The 12497-nt window shown below is 36.6% G+C and overlaps 1 protein-coding gene across 6 annotated transcripts in view; it reads left to right on the top strand.

Annotated features, from left to right (window-relative positions):
- Positions 1-12497, top strand: part of MON2 (MON2 homolog, regulator of endosome-to-Golgi trafficking) — a 68443-nt gene that overhangs the window by 26005 nt on the left and 29941 nt on the right. For all 6 annotated transcript variants that reach the window (XM_048300860.1, XM_048300858.1, XM_048300859.1 and 3 more), the window contains exons 11-20: positions 2382-2535; positions 5048-5277; positions 6390-6471; positions 7183-7364; positions 8610-8722; positions 9822-9926; positions 10180-10260; positions 10344-10417; positions 10496-10586; positions 11804-11905. In XM_048300860.1, coding sequence (XP_048156817.1) covers positions 2382-2535; positions 5048-5277; positions 6390-6471; positions 7183-7364; positions 8610-8722; positions 9822-9926; positions 10180-10260; positions 10344-10417; positions 10496-10586; positions 11804-11905 — 1214 coding nt within the window. The remainder of the gene's footprint in view (positions 1-2381; positions 2536-5047; positions 5278-6389; positions 6472-7182; positions 7365-8609; positions 8723-9821; positions 9927-10179; positions 10261-10343; positions 10418-10495; positions 10587-11803; positions 11906-12497) is intronic.

Below are 12497 nucleotides of genomic sequence, written 5' to 3'. Positions count from 1 at the left end.
CCAGCACTTTGTTTCACAACTTTTCAGAGGGAAATTCTGATGGAGTTATTTCTAATTTCTGACTATAAAAATGTGTCTGATTTCTGTCTCCTTGTGCGGGGATGTCATTTATGGCAGTGCGTAATTTAAGTAGTAAGACAGTGTGTGTTTGTGGGGGGCAATCACTAATTCTTCTGAATGTTCAAGGCCAAAACTGGACTGAGGGAGCCAGGAGGTAGAATGAAAGATGTGTATTTTACAAATGGTCTCTGTCTTTTTTGTAAGCTGAAAACAGACACTTACTGAAATTAACTTGATTGTCTTTTCTTTGCAGCCAGGATTTTGACATTTCACTATGTATTTGTATTTTAATAAGAAGAAACTATCATCCTGTTAATGCCTTTGCAGGTGTTTATGTCCAAATTAAAGCTCTCTGCTTCTTTCTGTAGTTCTGGAAGCAGAGCCCTCAGCAGCAAACAACATAAAAATAATTTGTAAGGGTGTGTCTTGGTATGCCTTCTTTCAAGAGATAAGAGCCAAATAATAAGTGTAACTACTGTCTATCATATCTGCTATTAAATTAAGAAACATTGAAAAGTTTAGGTTTAGACTCACTGCTTTCAGTGTTCACTCATGAAATTGGAATCCCATGCTGGACTTAGAAGTGATAGCATGAGGAAATTTGTGTCAGTGTCTATTGTTCTGTAGTAGCTGTCTGAACAGCAACTGATAGTACACTTCTATTAGTATTATTTCTAGGTTAGCTTCATTATCTCAAAGTAAATCAGAAGAGCACTTTTCATCACGTAACATGCGCATATGAGAAGCCATTCTATAATACTCATTCTGGAAATGTAAATTTTGCCTCATGTGAAGCAGCACCGCAATAGGGTCATACCTCTAGTGCTGTTGCTATTTCTCTGGGTTATTATTTCAGTTTGTTTTCTATTTTCCTTTTCACTTCTTCTTTCTGCCTCAGTGTTTCTCATATCGCTTTCTCATGCGTGTATCTTTCTACCTTTTTTACTCCTATGGCCATATTTGACAGGCAAAGAGCAGATCAATGCAATGTAAGTTTCAAACAGAGTCTTCTGATAATAACAGCAATCCTCTCATAGCAGGCTGTCTTTTGGAATCATAGAATGGTTTGTGTTGGAAGAAACCTTCAATGATGACCTAGATGATCTAGTTCCAGCCCCCTGGCCATGGGCAGGGACACGTTCCAGTAGACCAGAAGCCTTATTCAACCTGGCTTTGGACATTTGCACTCCTTATAAACCTGATTTTTGAGCCTCAGTCTTGCAACAAGCTGCCTGTTTCATAGAAGTTGAAAGCTGCATCTACTGAAGTTCTGTGTCACTCTTAGTATACTGGGCAATGTTTACCACCCACTTTAATGAGCTAGATTAATACAAAAATAGTTGTATATGTCTGACTGCACAGTGGGATCACAGAAAATGACACCAATGTGTGTTAGTGACAGTGTTTGGTTAACCATTTGTGTTTAGCAGCATGATTTTTTTGTTTCAGTCTGTTAAGTGTTACTGTGTTAAAGTGTATGCATAAGCTTCTGCATATTCACATTGCCTAAATTAGTAGTTTATTGTCTAAATTAGTAGTTTACTCTCCACATATTAAAAGCAAGCACACCAAAATGGCAGTTACACTGTGAGTCACCTTCCTGGGGACTCTGCTCTCTCCCCCCCATTGTCTCTTCAGAAAGAATCTGAACTTGTGGGACCTATTCTTAATAAGTATAGATGTCTTTCTCTATGAAGAAAGTGTATATATACAGAATTCCTTGTTCTTTTAGCTGCTTTTTTTTGCTTCCTCGGTTGGAACCAAAATTTGTGCCTTCCTACCTGTTGGTTGGCACATTGTCAGCTCTTCCCTGTTGAGGTTTGTTTTATTCTACCATGGCATGGAACAGATTCAAATGTTGCCATTCTCAGTTCTCTTCTTGCAGTTTTTGCATTTCTGAAGTCTTGAAAGTTTGTTGTTGGAATAATTAAACTTTCTAACTACTGAGTTCTAGATGCAACTACATAAATAATCCTTAACTTTCAAGTGTCTGTCTGACTCTTCAATAAAACATACACTGTTTCATCAAGACTCTGTAAGTTTCATTCATTCACAGAATGTTACAAATGTTTCTCTACCTTTCACAGAAACATTACATTCTGACTGGAAATCAGGCACTTGACATCATGGAACTGCACATAAGATTATGTTTTAGACGCCAGAGGGAGCTCAGAAATAGTTTTTTGTGTTGTTGGTTTTTGTTATTGAACTGGGTGTCTTCAGATTAATCCTGGTGTCTCAAAAATTAAATGTAGAAAAAGGATGTTTGCTGATCACAAATATGAGACTGGTTGATTTTATCACATTGTTTTTCTGAACAGGAAGCAGTGCATCAGGGAATACTGGCTCAGCACAAACTAACCCAGGAGTGCTTGGAATGGGCGGAGGTGCAACTGTATTACCTGCCTTTGAGTACAGAGGCACTTGGATACCCATCCTGAATGTAACAGTACAAGGCAGTGCTAAAGCTACATAGTGAGTACCTCTATCTTTTTGAAAATGTTTGTAACAAGTATTTTTATTTTCAATTCAGTGATTTAAGATTTGGTTTTGTTTTTTTTTTTTTTACTAGTGGATATTGAGGTCTTGGTTTCACTGGCATTGAAATATATTAAGAATTTTCTTTGTTGGTACCATGAGATGTTCTGATCTTTTTGCTTTTTTTTTCTGAATGGCCTGGATTCTGACTGGAATGGTCCCCTGTGGTTTTAGCATCAGTTGGATTTTGTTTTCCTACCATACTATCTGTATTAACTCTTCAGTTTTAGGCCTCCTGTGGTATAAAACAATTTTGGAATACCTGGTGCTGCATTTTGTAATGGCAGACATGCAGGGCATTAAGCAAATAGGACATCAGTGGGAATGAAAAATAGCTTTCTCACACCAGCATTACTGTATTTAGAGTTTTTATTGAGCAGGATATTGCAGTAGATACTGGTCTGGTTGTCTTTTCGAACAATATATTGACATATATACCAAGGCTAGATTGTGAATGCTCCTTAGAATGGCCAGTTATTTTGTCATGACTTTGTACAATGGAGACAGTGTTCTCAATTTAAAGCTGTGAATACTATGTTACTTTTTAAATAGTGCAATTTTTTTCATATCAGTCATGACCATTGAGGGACAAGCTCTTCCACACCTGTAGTTATTTGTACCACCATAAAATTGTGGCATACTAAAATTCAGTGAAATCTGCCTGGATCTCAATATTTTTAGAGTAGGAACTCCTTTATCTGCCTTTGAGATGCAGAAGAAAAAAGAAATCATCCTCAGATTTCAATAGTTTATGTGTATGTGTTGACTTTTTGTTCCAGAAGTGGACATGAATGTTTTTTTAGTTTACCTGTCTGTTCTTGGGGAATGCAAATTTTTAATGTGGTCAGCTACTACAACCTCTACTTTTCTTCCTTTTCTTTTTTCTTACTTTCTATTCTTAACTGGCTCAAGACCCTTGCAGCCACCATCATAGTCTCCTGTCCTGCTCTAAACTTGCTTATGTTTTACCTTTGGATACCTCAAGTGACTCTATGATTTTCTCTGCATAATTTTTGCATTTTTTCTTTTGTATAACGTACCAGAGTTGTCACAAGCATTTCACACCAGTTTTTTTCTCCTATCTTGTATTTTTTTCTGTAGTGTCTGTATGTAAGGAGATGACTTGCTGTAATGGGTCACATTATTCTCTTCTGCTGCAATTAGATTTTCATACAATGGCCACATCTCATACTTTTATACAAGCTTCTCCAGACCACTATGCCTTGTCTTCCCCTTTACATAAGGAACTTAGTGTTTTAAGAAGAATAGACAAACTATTCAAGACTTTTCACGGCCATTGCCATGTAACAGTAACAACTGATATGATTTATTCAGTAGTTAGCGTTTCCTGTCTTCGAAAATAAGACAACATGACCTCTACCTCACAAATATATTGTAACTATAAAACCCATTAATAATTTTAATTAGACCTATATATATATATATATTCACACTTACTTGTATACAGGGGGTGAAATACTGACCATTTGATTTAGCTGTAGTTCCTGTGCCCCCAGATATCTGAGGCAGCTGTCTTCAGGAAATTAGAGGTAATAACTGAAGTGTGGCATGTTTGGGAGAAGGAAAAATTTGTGCAGATGAGAGTGGTGACACTACAGTATAAACGTGTCTTTGATATATTTTAGCTGGAATATGTAGCTTTTTTAAGAGTAGTTTGTAGAGTAAAAAATGATAAATAATGATTGTTATGGTAGCAGGTAGTTTTTGCAACAGACTGTCTCTACTTGTATAGATGCTGTTGCTGTGTCAGCTACAATTTCTGTTGGATTTGTAGCTCAGCAGTTCTTTATGTGCTTTTAAGGTAAAAGATGGAGAAAAGTGGCAATGGGCCTGCTGTTCCAGCCTAGTGATGTTTTCATTGCATGCTTTTCAGCAGCGAATCATGTAGACATATTTTCTTTGTACAAATAACTTCCATTGTTTACCTATGCATGTAGGTGATGAATATTTGGCCATGTGATATCTAGCTATGTACAGGCTTTTCTAGTCATGTGGACTCAAAGATAATGATAATAGAATGTCTGACTTGTTCTCAGTTTGTTATAACTATGTTCACACTGTCACGACTTTCAGATGTATTTCCTCTCTTGTTCCTAGGTACTTGTATTCTGAATAAGTTCTGTTGCAGTGGCTCTAAGTAAAATAATAATGCAAGTAGAATTATTCATGGTGCTAGCTTAAATGTGTTAATTTTTAAAAATATTTTTTGCAGGTCTGTACTCAGGGTTTGTACCCTTTTGGTTACTGTCTTATTTAGTGACTCATTTACTCTTTTACTTAATGACTTAAAGGTGTTTTTCTTGAGTTGCAATAAATATTGAAGGATTGTATTTGGGGTCTGTTTGTACTTAACATTCATTTGGAATCTTATTATTGTTTTTAAAAACAGTGGTATTGCTACACACTTGTGATGTTTTCAATTTTTTAGTTTGGAAATGCTGGACAAAGTAGAGCCACCTACAATCCCTGAAGGCTATGCAATGTCAGTGGCATTTCACTGTTTGCTGGATCTTGTCCGTGGTATCACTACCATGATTGAAGGAGAGTTGGGAGAGTCAGAAACCGTCATTCAAATCACAACAGAGGCAACCTCGTTACCAGCACAGTCTTCAGAGCAAGAATTGCAGTCTGTTTCTGACCAATCAGAGAAAGAACTAGGTATCTGAAAATGCAAACACTATATGAAATACAATTTTATAGAAAGCAGATTTTAAAATTTCATGCTTTTTTGCTTAAATTTATTGATTCTTATTTATATATAAAAACTTTCAATGAAGTGTTGGGGTTTTTTTAATGGAACAGCAGTTCCATTAAAAAAATACTTGACTTGATGTTCTGCTTTTGGCTTAACACTGAGATCTAAGGTCACAAGAGACAATCTGACTGACAAAAATGGAGTTATGACCACATTAAAGAAAAATCTATATCTAGTAACAAGATAGAATGTTTTAATGGAGAGATTTTAAGTAAAATTGCAGTATATAGAGGACTTCTTTAAAAGCAGAACTGATGTGAACTGAGGATTCTCTTTGTGGAACATACGACGAGTCTGTATAGCGGTGTGTATGTACAGAAAGACTTGTGTTTGAACAGTGAGTCGGGCTCGTGCCTCAGGAAGCCAAGACTCCGCAGCTGAAGTTTGAGCCGAGGCACCGGGACTGCCGAAAGGAGAGGAGGGGGAAGCAGAGGGCTTTGCCCTGGGCGCTGCCTTGGGAACCGGGAGCTCTCCGTGGTGCTGTGGAGCGCTGGCTCCACCCAGGGGCTTGGCGTGGCCCGGTGGAGAAAGGGAGGCGTGCAAATGGGCTGGGCCGTTTGCTAGAATTAATTACAGAATTGTAATTAAATCTGTAATTATTAAATTACAGAAACAAAAAAGTTGTGGAGAATTATAGATACCACAGGAGAGTATTTTTTACTTCACTGCAAAATTTCAGTGAGTTTCCTGGCCCACGTTTTTGCATTTCTGAATGTTTATTTTTATAGACAAAGATGAAAAATGGTCATATATACACCACGGTAAGATGGATTTTGGTGGGTTTTTTGGCGCTATTTAGAAAAAGCGTTGTACTAGTGACTTTTTTTTACCTCAGAAAATGTTACTTTATAATGCAAGCTGTTTAAATAACACTGGTGTGTGGTTTTTTTATGCACATATATCTGGCTGTGTAAACAAAAATACAAAAACACACTTTAAAAGATGCAGTAGCAAGCATTTGGTTTGTGATACTACTGTGTTTCTGCTATAAAAAAGTTTATATATTTCTTTTAAGTTAGCAGAGCTGTCTGGGAAGAGATGGTGAACGCTTGCTGGTGTGGTCTTCTGGCTGCTCTATCCCTCCTACTTGATGCAAGGTATCTGGTCTTTCATGTCTCTTGTTTTTTCTAAGTTGATATTCCAAGCTATATTTCAAACTGGCTTTTGATACCAGTCGAATTGACAATTGTCAGTGTAAGTGCTGTTCATGGCATCTGAGCAGTCAGGTTTGTGGCTTAGACTGAATGAGTAAATGACACGGAAGTCTCCAGAAGTCCAACATCATCAACCTTTAATGTATTTCAGTATAGAACAATTAATTGCATTTTCAAAGTGTTGCATTGAAACGATTTAAATTATCTTTATTTCTTTTTACTTTGCCTGCGTGTTTCAACATATTGAAGTGATTCCATGTCCTGATTACTGCAGATAAGAGACTAAGTAATGTCTTGGTACTTGTTAGTACTGTCTAATCTTTAAAGTGGGAAAGCTTTTTACTATATAATGACCGTGGTAAATTAACTGTCTCCTTCAAAGAGCCTTTTGTTATCAAACACCATTTCCTGAAATTAATTTTAAATATCTTCTCATAGTCTCATTTACCAAGTCACTGAGAAGTAAAGTCCAATTTTGTAGGAAGTAGTTGTAGTTTGTAGTTCTGAAGAATTTTGTTGATTGGTTATTCTTGTTCTTCAATATTTATAGTGTTAATGGGTTTAAAGTATACATTCTCATGGCTTCCAGTTTTGGTTAGCTGCCTGCTTCTGTGCTCTGTATTAATTCTTGCTGAACAATGTGTACTCTTTCAGCACTGATGAAGCTGCCACTGAAAATATTCTAAAAGCAGAATTGACCATGGCTGCACTTTGTGGAAGACTGGGTCTTGTAACATCAAGAGATGCCTTTATCACTGCCATTTGCAAAGGATCCTTGCCTCCTCACTATGCCCTTACTGTATTAAACAGCACAACTGCAGCTCTGTCCAGCAAATGTAAATATATAATTTTTTCTTAATTGTGTTTTTTTTGTATCATCCTCTAAACACAAATTTTTTCAGGATGTGATTCCAAAGACATGCAGCTGTAGTATTTGGCTATATTAAAGTAAGTTAGAATCCTCAGACAGCACCTACATCACCTGCTTTCCAGAGCTGGTTAGTCTTGCAGCATTTGCTGAGTATCATTCTGATCAACCTAAAACTTCCTGAATGCTTAGCATATGTCAGAAATTCGAATTCTAAGGAGATCTGTCTACCATTGTAAAGATCTGTTAGGATGTGTAATTAAGGCATTCAAAATCTGAAAAGGTCTCTGGGCAACTTGGATTCTAAAGCTTTGGCTAGAACATCCTGCATTTGTGATGTACTACAGTCTTTTCCACAATTGTCTAGTGATGGTAATACTTACTGCTTAAGTAGAAGATCTAAGTTCTGGGCTCTATTCAGCCTACAAAAAGCTGAATTGATGTGTCCCACATCTTGAGAGAATGTTGTAATTCATAGTATTTGCCAGTTGAGGATGTACTCTGTTTCTAACTTTGAAAGTGAATTGCTACTTACTAAGAAAGGCAACTACCTGAAAAATAGACAGATGAATCTAACATTAGATCTCCTAATATAAAACAAAAATATCTTACTCTGGGAACAAGGACCAGCACCCTTAATTCAGTCCAGTGTACCAGCTAAGTGTATTATTAGATTGTAAGTCTGTGAAGGAGTGTGCACGACTGAGCTACACAAATATCTATAGAAACAAAGCAGGGAACCTCAGTTATTTTATATCAGTTGCTCTTCTTTTTACAAGTGAGTTATAAAATTGGTGTCCTGAAGTCTCATATTGGAAAAATATCATGATACAGCATTGATGACACCTTCATTTTCTGAGTGCACTACTACAATGGTAGCACACAGTGATACCATTTACACACAATTACTACCAAAATCTGAGTTGAGACAGTCTTGTGCTCAGATCTTAAGCATAAATATTTCAGTCTTGACATAAAATATATGAATGTATTGCAAGCAATACCTAATAGAGTAATTGCTGGATCTTTAACTCTCTAGGGCAATGGCATAGTAATCTAAATATGACTAAAGGTCTCAAAGTGGGATACGTTAAAGCTAATACTGTAAAAAAAATTCTCTAGAGTGTATTTGCCAGAAGATGGTTCTTACTACAAGTAAATACTGGATTTTAAATTTAGATTTTTTTTTTTTTTCTTTTCAATTTTCCTCCAGCATATTCCATTCAGGGACAGAATGTTCAAATGATTAGTCCTTCAAGCGAGTCTCACCAGCAGGTTGTAGCAGTGGGGCAACCCTTAGCTCTTCAGCCACAGGGAACAGTTATGGTAAGTACAGTTTGTAAGTGATCTTACTTTGCTTAACTACTTCTTCCTGCATCTCAGTGTGTCTCAAAAACAGGCTACAGATAAACAGCATTCTTACAAATAATGGCCATCTTAACTAATTGTCCTAAGGTTTTAATTTGGAACAGCACCGGACAGTAAAGTTCTCTAATAGCAAAGAAGTCTTAGTCTTGTTTTTTTCTGACTTCTAGCTCAGAAGTTCCCATCCATTCCATTTGGAAAACTCTAGATCTCAGCTGTGTTATGTGCCTGTGTGTGAAGGTTCACTTAAGATAAACTGATTTTGTGGAGATAATGCAATTAAGCTGGAGTACTTGAACTTGCGTTTTTGATAATAATGTGAAACTGAGAGGAGAGGGCAGTGATCAAATCATAGAATCATAGAATGGTTTGGGTTGGAAAAGGGACCTTAAAGATCATCTAGTTCCAAACACCTGGTGATGTGCAGGCACACCTTCCACTAGACTGGCTTGCTCAGAGCCCCATCCAGCCTGGCCTTGAACATTCCCAGGGATGGGGCATCTACAACTTCCTTGGGCAACCTGTTCCAGTGCCTCACCAGCCTCACAGTAAAGAATTCTTTCCTAATACCAAAACCTATTTTCTTTCAGTTTGAACCCATTCCTTCTTGTCTTGTCACTAAGTGCTCTTGTAAATAGTCTTGCCCCATTCGTCCTTGAAGTTCCCTTCAGGTACTGGAAGGCTGCAATTCAGTCATCCCTATGCCTTTTCTTTTCCAGGCTGAACAATCCCAATTCTCTCAGCCTTTCCTTATAGGAGAGGTGTTCCACCCCTCTAAACATCCTGGTGGCCCTCCAACAGATCAATGTCCTTCCTGTGTTGGGGACCTCAGAGCTGGATGCAGCACTCAAGTACTCATCTACAGCCCCACCAAGATAAGACTGAGAGAAGGAGGAGAGATACTGAACTACTTCTCTAAAAAAATATATTTCACTAGTGCAAACAAAGTGCAATCTTGAAGCACTTCAGTAAAAATTGGAAGTTTGCTAGAAACACTATCATTGTGGAATGATAAAAATTGTGTGGATATTTGATTGTTGTTGTTTTTTTTTTTTCATAGTTGACATCAAAAAATATCCAGTGTATGAGGACATTACTCAACTTAGCTCACTTCCATGGAGCTGTTCTTGGTACATCGTGGCAACTTGTCCTGGCTACTCTTCAGGTATCACAGGAAATATTTATGCCTTGCTGTTATGCCTTGGTGTTTTGCTGTGATTGGGTTTTCAGTTGCTCAGTGAGCAATAGAAGCAGCTTTGATTCTTCTCATGGTGTACTGTGAATTGCCTTGAATAAGTACTGTAGCGTTTCTCTTGAGTTCTGTTTGGCTGGAAGGTTGGTGGCTAGCTTCAGTATAATGCTAATTTCTTTGCCTGAAAAGGTTTTTCTGCTGAAAATGATCCTTTTGTATTTTTCAGCATCTTGTGTGGATTCTGGGACTGAAGCCTAGTGTTGGGGGTGCATTAAAACCTGGAAGAGCTGTGGAAGGGCCCAGCACAGTAAGCGTGATTGTTTTTCACTTAATGGTTATGCAGTATTTTCTATTGCAATCTGTAAGACATATTTCTGTCTTTTTTTCAAGGTTCTGACTACAGCAGTTATGACTGATCTGCCATCTATATCCAGCATGATTTCAAAGCTTTTTGAAAACTCACAGTAAGAAACCTTATCTTATAAGTAAAATAATGTCTGTATATCAAACTCAACAGTGTTTTGATAGCAGTTATTTTTCAGGTACCTTGACGATGTGTCTTTACATCACCTAATAAATGCCCTTTGCTCCTTGTCTCTGGAAGCCATGGATATGGCCTATGGAAACAATAAGGTATAAAAAGACTTGTTTTAGATGTTTTTGTGAAACAGGCAGAAGACTTACACATTTATTCTTTAAGATAACTATTTCTAATACTAAAAACAGTAATACCTTTGATGCTCTAGATTAAAAAATTAATTATGAGCCAGAGAATGTCTTGTTTTCAATGGTTCATACAGCTACTAAATTCTCTGAACATCCTCATTGTGTTCCTGTGCTTTTTGTTAATTAAGGAATGTCATGTGTTTCCATTAATAAGATTGTGGGTGGATGAAACTTTTAAAAACCCTTATAATTTCAGAGGTTAGGGATGCTGAGTAGCACAGTATGTTCTGTGAGATGCTCATTTTCATTTCAATTTTCTCATACAATATACTTCAGAGAAAGCCTGAAAATTAGATATTAAAAAACCTGATAAGTCATATTTACTTGGGAAAACCATAATATTAATGTTAGCTTCAGTAAACAACCTTTAGCCCAGAAAGGTTAAAAACCCTGTGATTGGGTAAGATTGAATATATATTCTTCTAGTCATAATTAATCCCAGAGGAGAGTTTCTGAAAGTTTGTCCTTAATCTGTTACACTACAGATAACGAAGGCAGAAAACACATTTTACAATATTTTACTATTACAGCAACAGATAATGAACTAAAAAAAACAAAGTTTGTGTTTAAAATCAGTTGAAAATTAGAAAAAGAAATCAGCAGAAATGGGAAGAGAGAGTAATTTCAGTGCAACAGTCATTTTGACTATATGTTGATTTAAAAAAAATGTAAAATTGAAAGAAGCTTACCAGAAATATTTGAATATGTATTTGATGAATGAGAAATTTATCATATTCCTCCAGAGCATTTATGAAGCAAATGAAAGATGAAGAATTAGGGTATTATGAAATGAAATATTCCAGATTGTTTGTTCACATATAATTTTAACTTGAAAAGTTGCAGTGGGGGAAAAGGCTGTTCTGCTAGTTAAACATGTTATAACGCTGGTCGGAGGGAGGACTGTGCAAACGCGAGTTTTGCCAGGACCGTCAGTGCTCCGGTTTCTGTCAGGCTGCTGCCCCTGTGTGGCTTCTCCTGCGGCACTGCGCTTGCTGCGGGAGCGTCCCAGCCTTCGCGGCCTGTGAGACGAGCTGCACCTTAATTTAGAAATTATCCCCTAGCAAAATGCTCTCGCCTTGCCTCAGTTACCTCAAAGTCATGCCTTCAAATTCTATTTTATTAAGGAACCATCACTTTTTGCTGTTGCTAAATTACTGGAAACGGGACTAGTTAACATGCGCAGGATTGAGATTCTTTGGAGACCTCTGACTGGTCATCTTCTGGAGGTAACTAATGGCTTTTATCACTTGTACTAGAATTTGGTCTGTATTAATGAAGATCTTGTGGAAATACGTTTTCAACGTTTAATTTAAAATAAAAAATTCTAAGTTGTAATTATATATTTTTGGTTTAGGTGCTTTATTTTTGCAACTCGAATGCATTATGATTTGAATTTAAAAGTGAATTTAATATTTAGGTTACAGTGTTTTAATATCTCTTGCTAACTTTGTCTTTATGGTGCCATCAGTCTTTATATGTTTTTGACACAGCAATGTTTAAAAAGATCAAGTAATTGTACTTCATATAATTGTTGTAATTAAGGTAGCACAAGCACATTTTACTGTTTCACCCAGTACAAATATTTAGGAAGATTCTGAGATAGATTGAAGCCAAGAGATTAACTGAGAAAGAGTTGAATTTTTTTTTTTTTTAAATATTTAAGCTAACATTTGAATGCTTTCTTTAGGAGAATACTGTTCAAATATAAAAATATGTCATAATCCTATTTCAATTGCTTTAGTATTTTAACTTCAACGCAAAAAATATACTTCATCAAGGAAAAAATCATATGTTTTGAATTGAAAACTAAAAACAGGT

This window comes from Corvus hawaiiensis, chromosome 4 (genome assembly GCF_020740725.1).
Source record: "Corvus hawaiiensis isolate bCorHaw1 chromosome 4, bCorHaw1.pri.cur, whole genome shotgun sequence".
Classification (NCBI taxonomy): domain Eukaryota; kingdom Metazoa; phylum Chordata; class Aves; order Passeriformes; family Corvidae; genus Corvus; species Corvus hawaiiensis.
The sequence above is the reverse complement of the archived record's forward strand: the minus strand, read 5'-3'. Positions and strand labels throughout refer to the sequence as shown.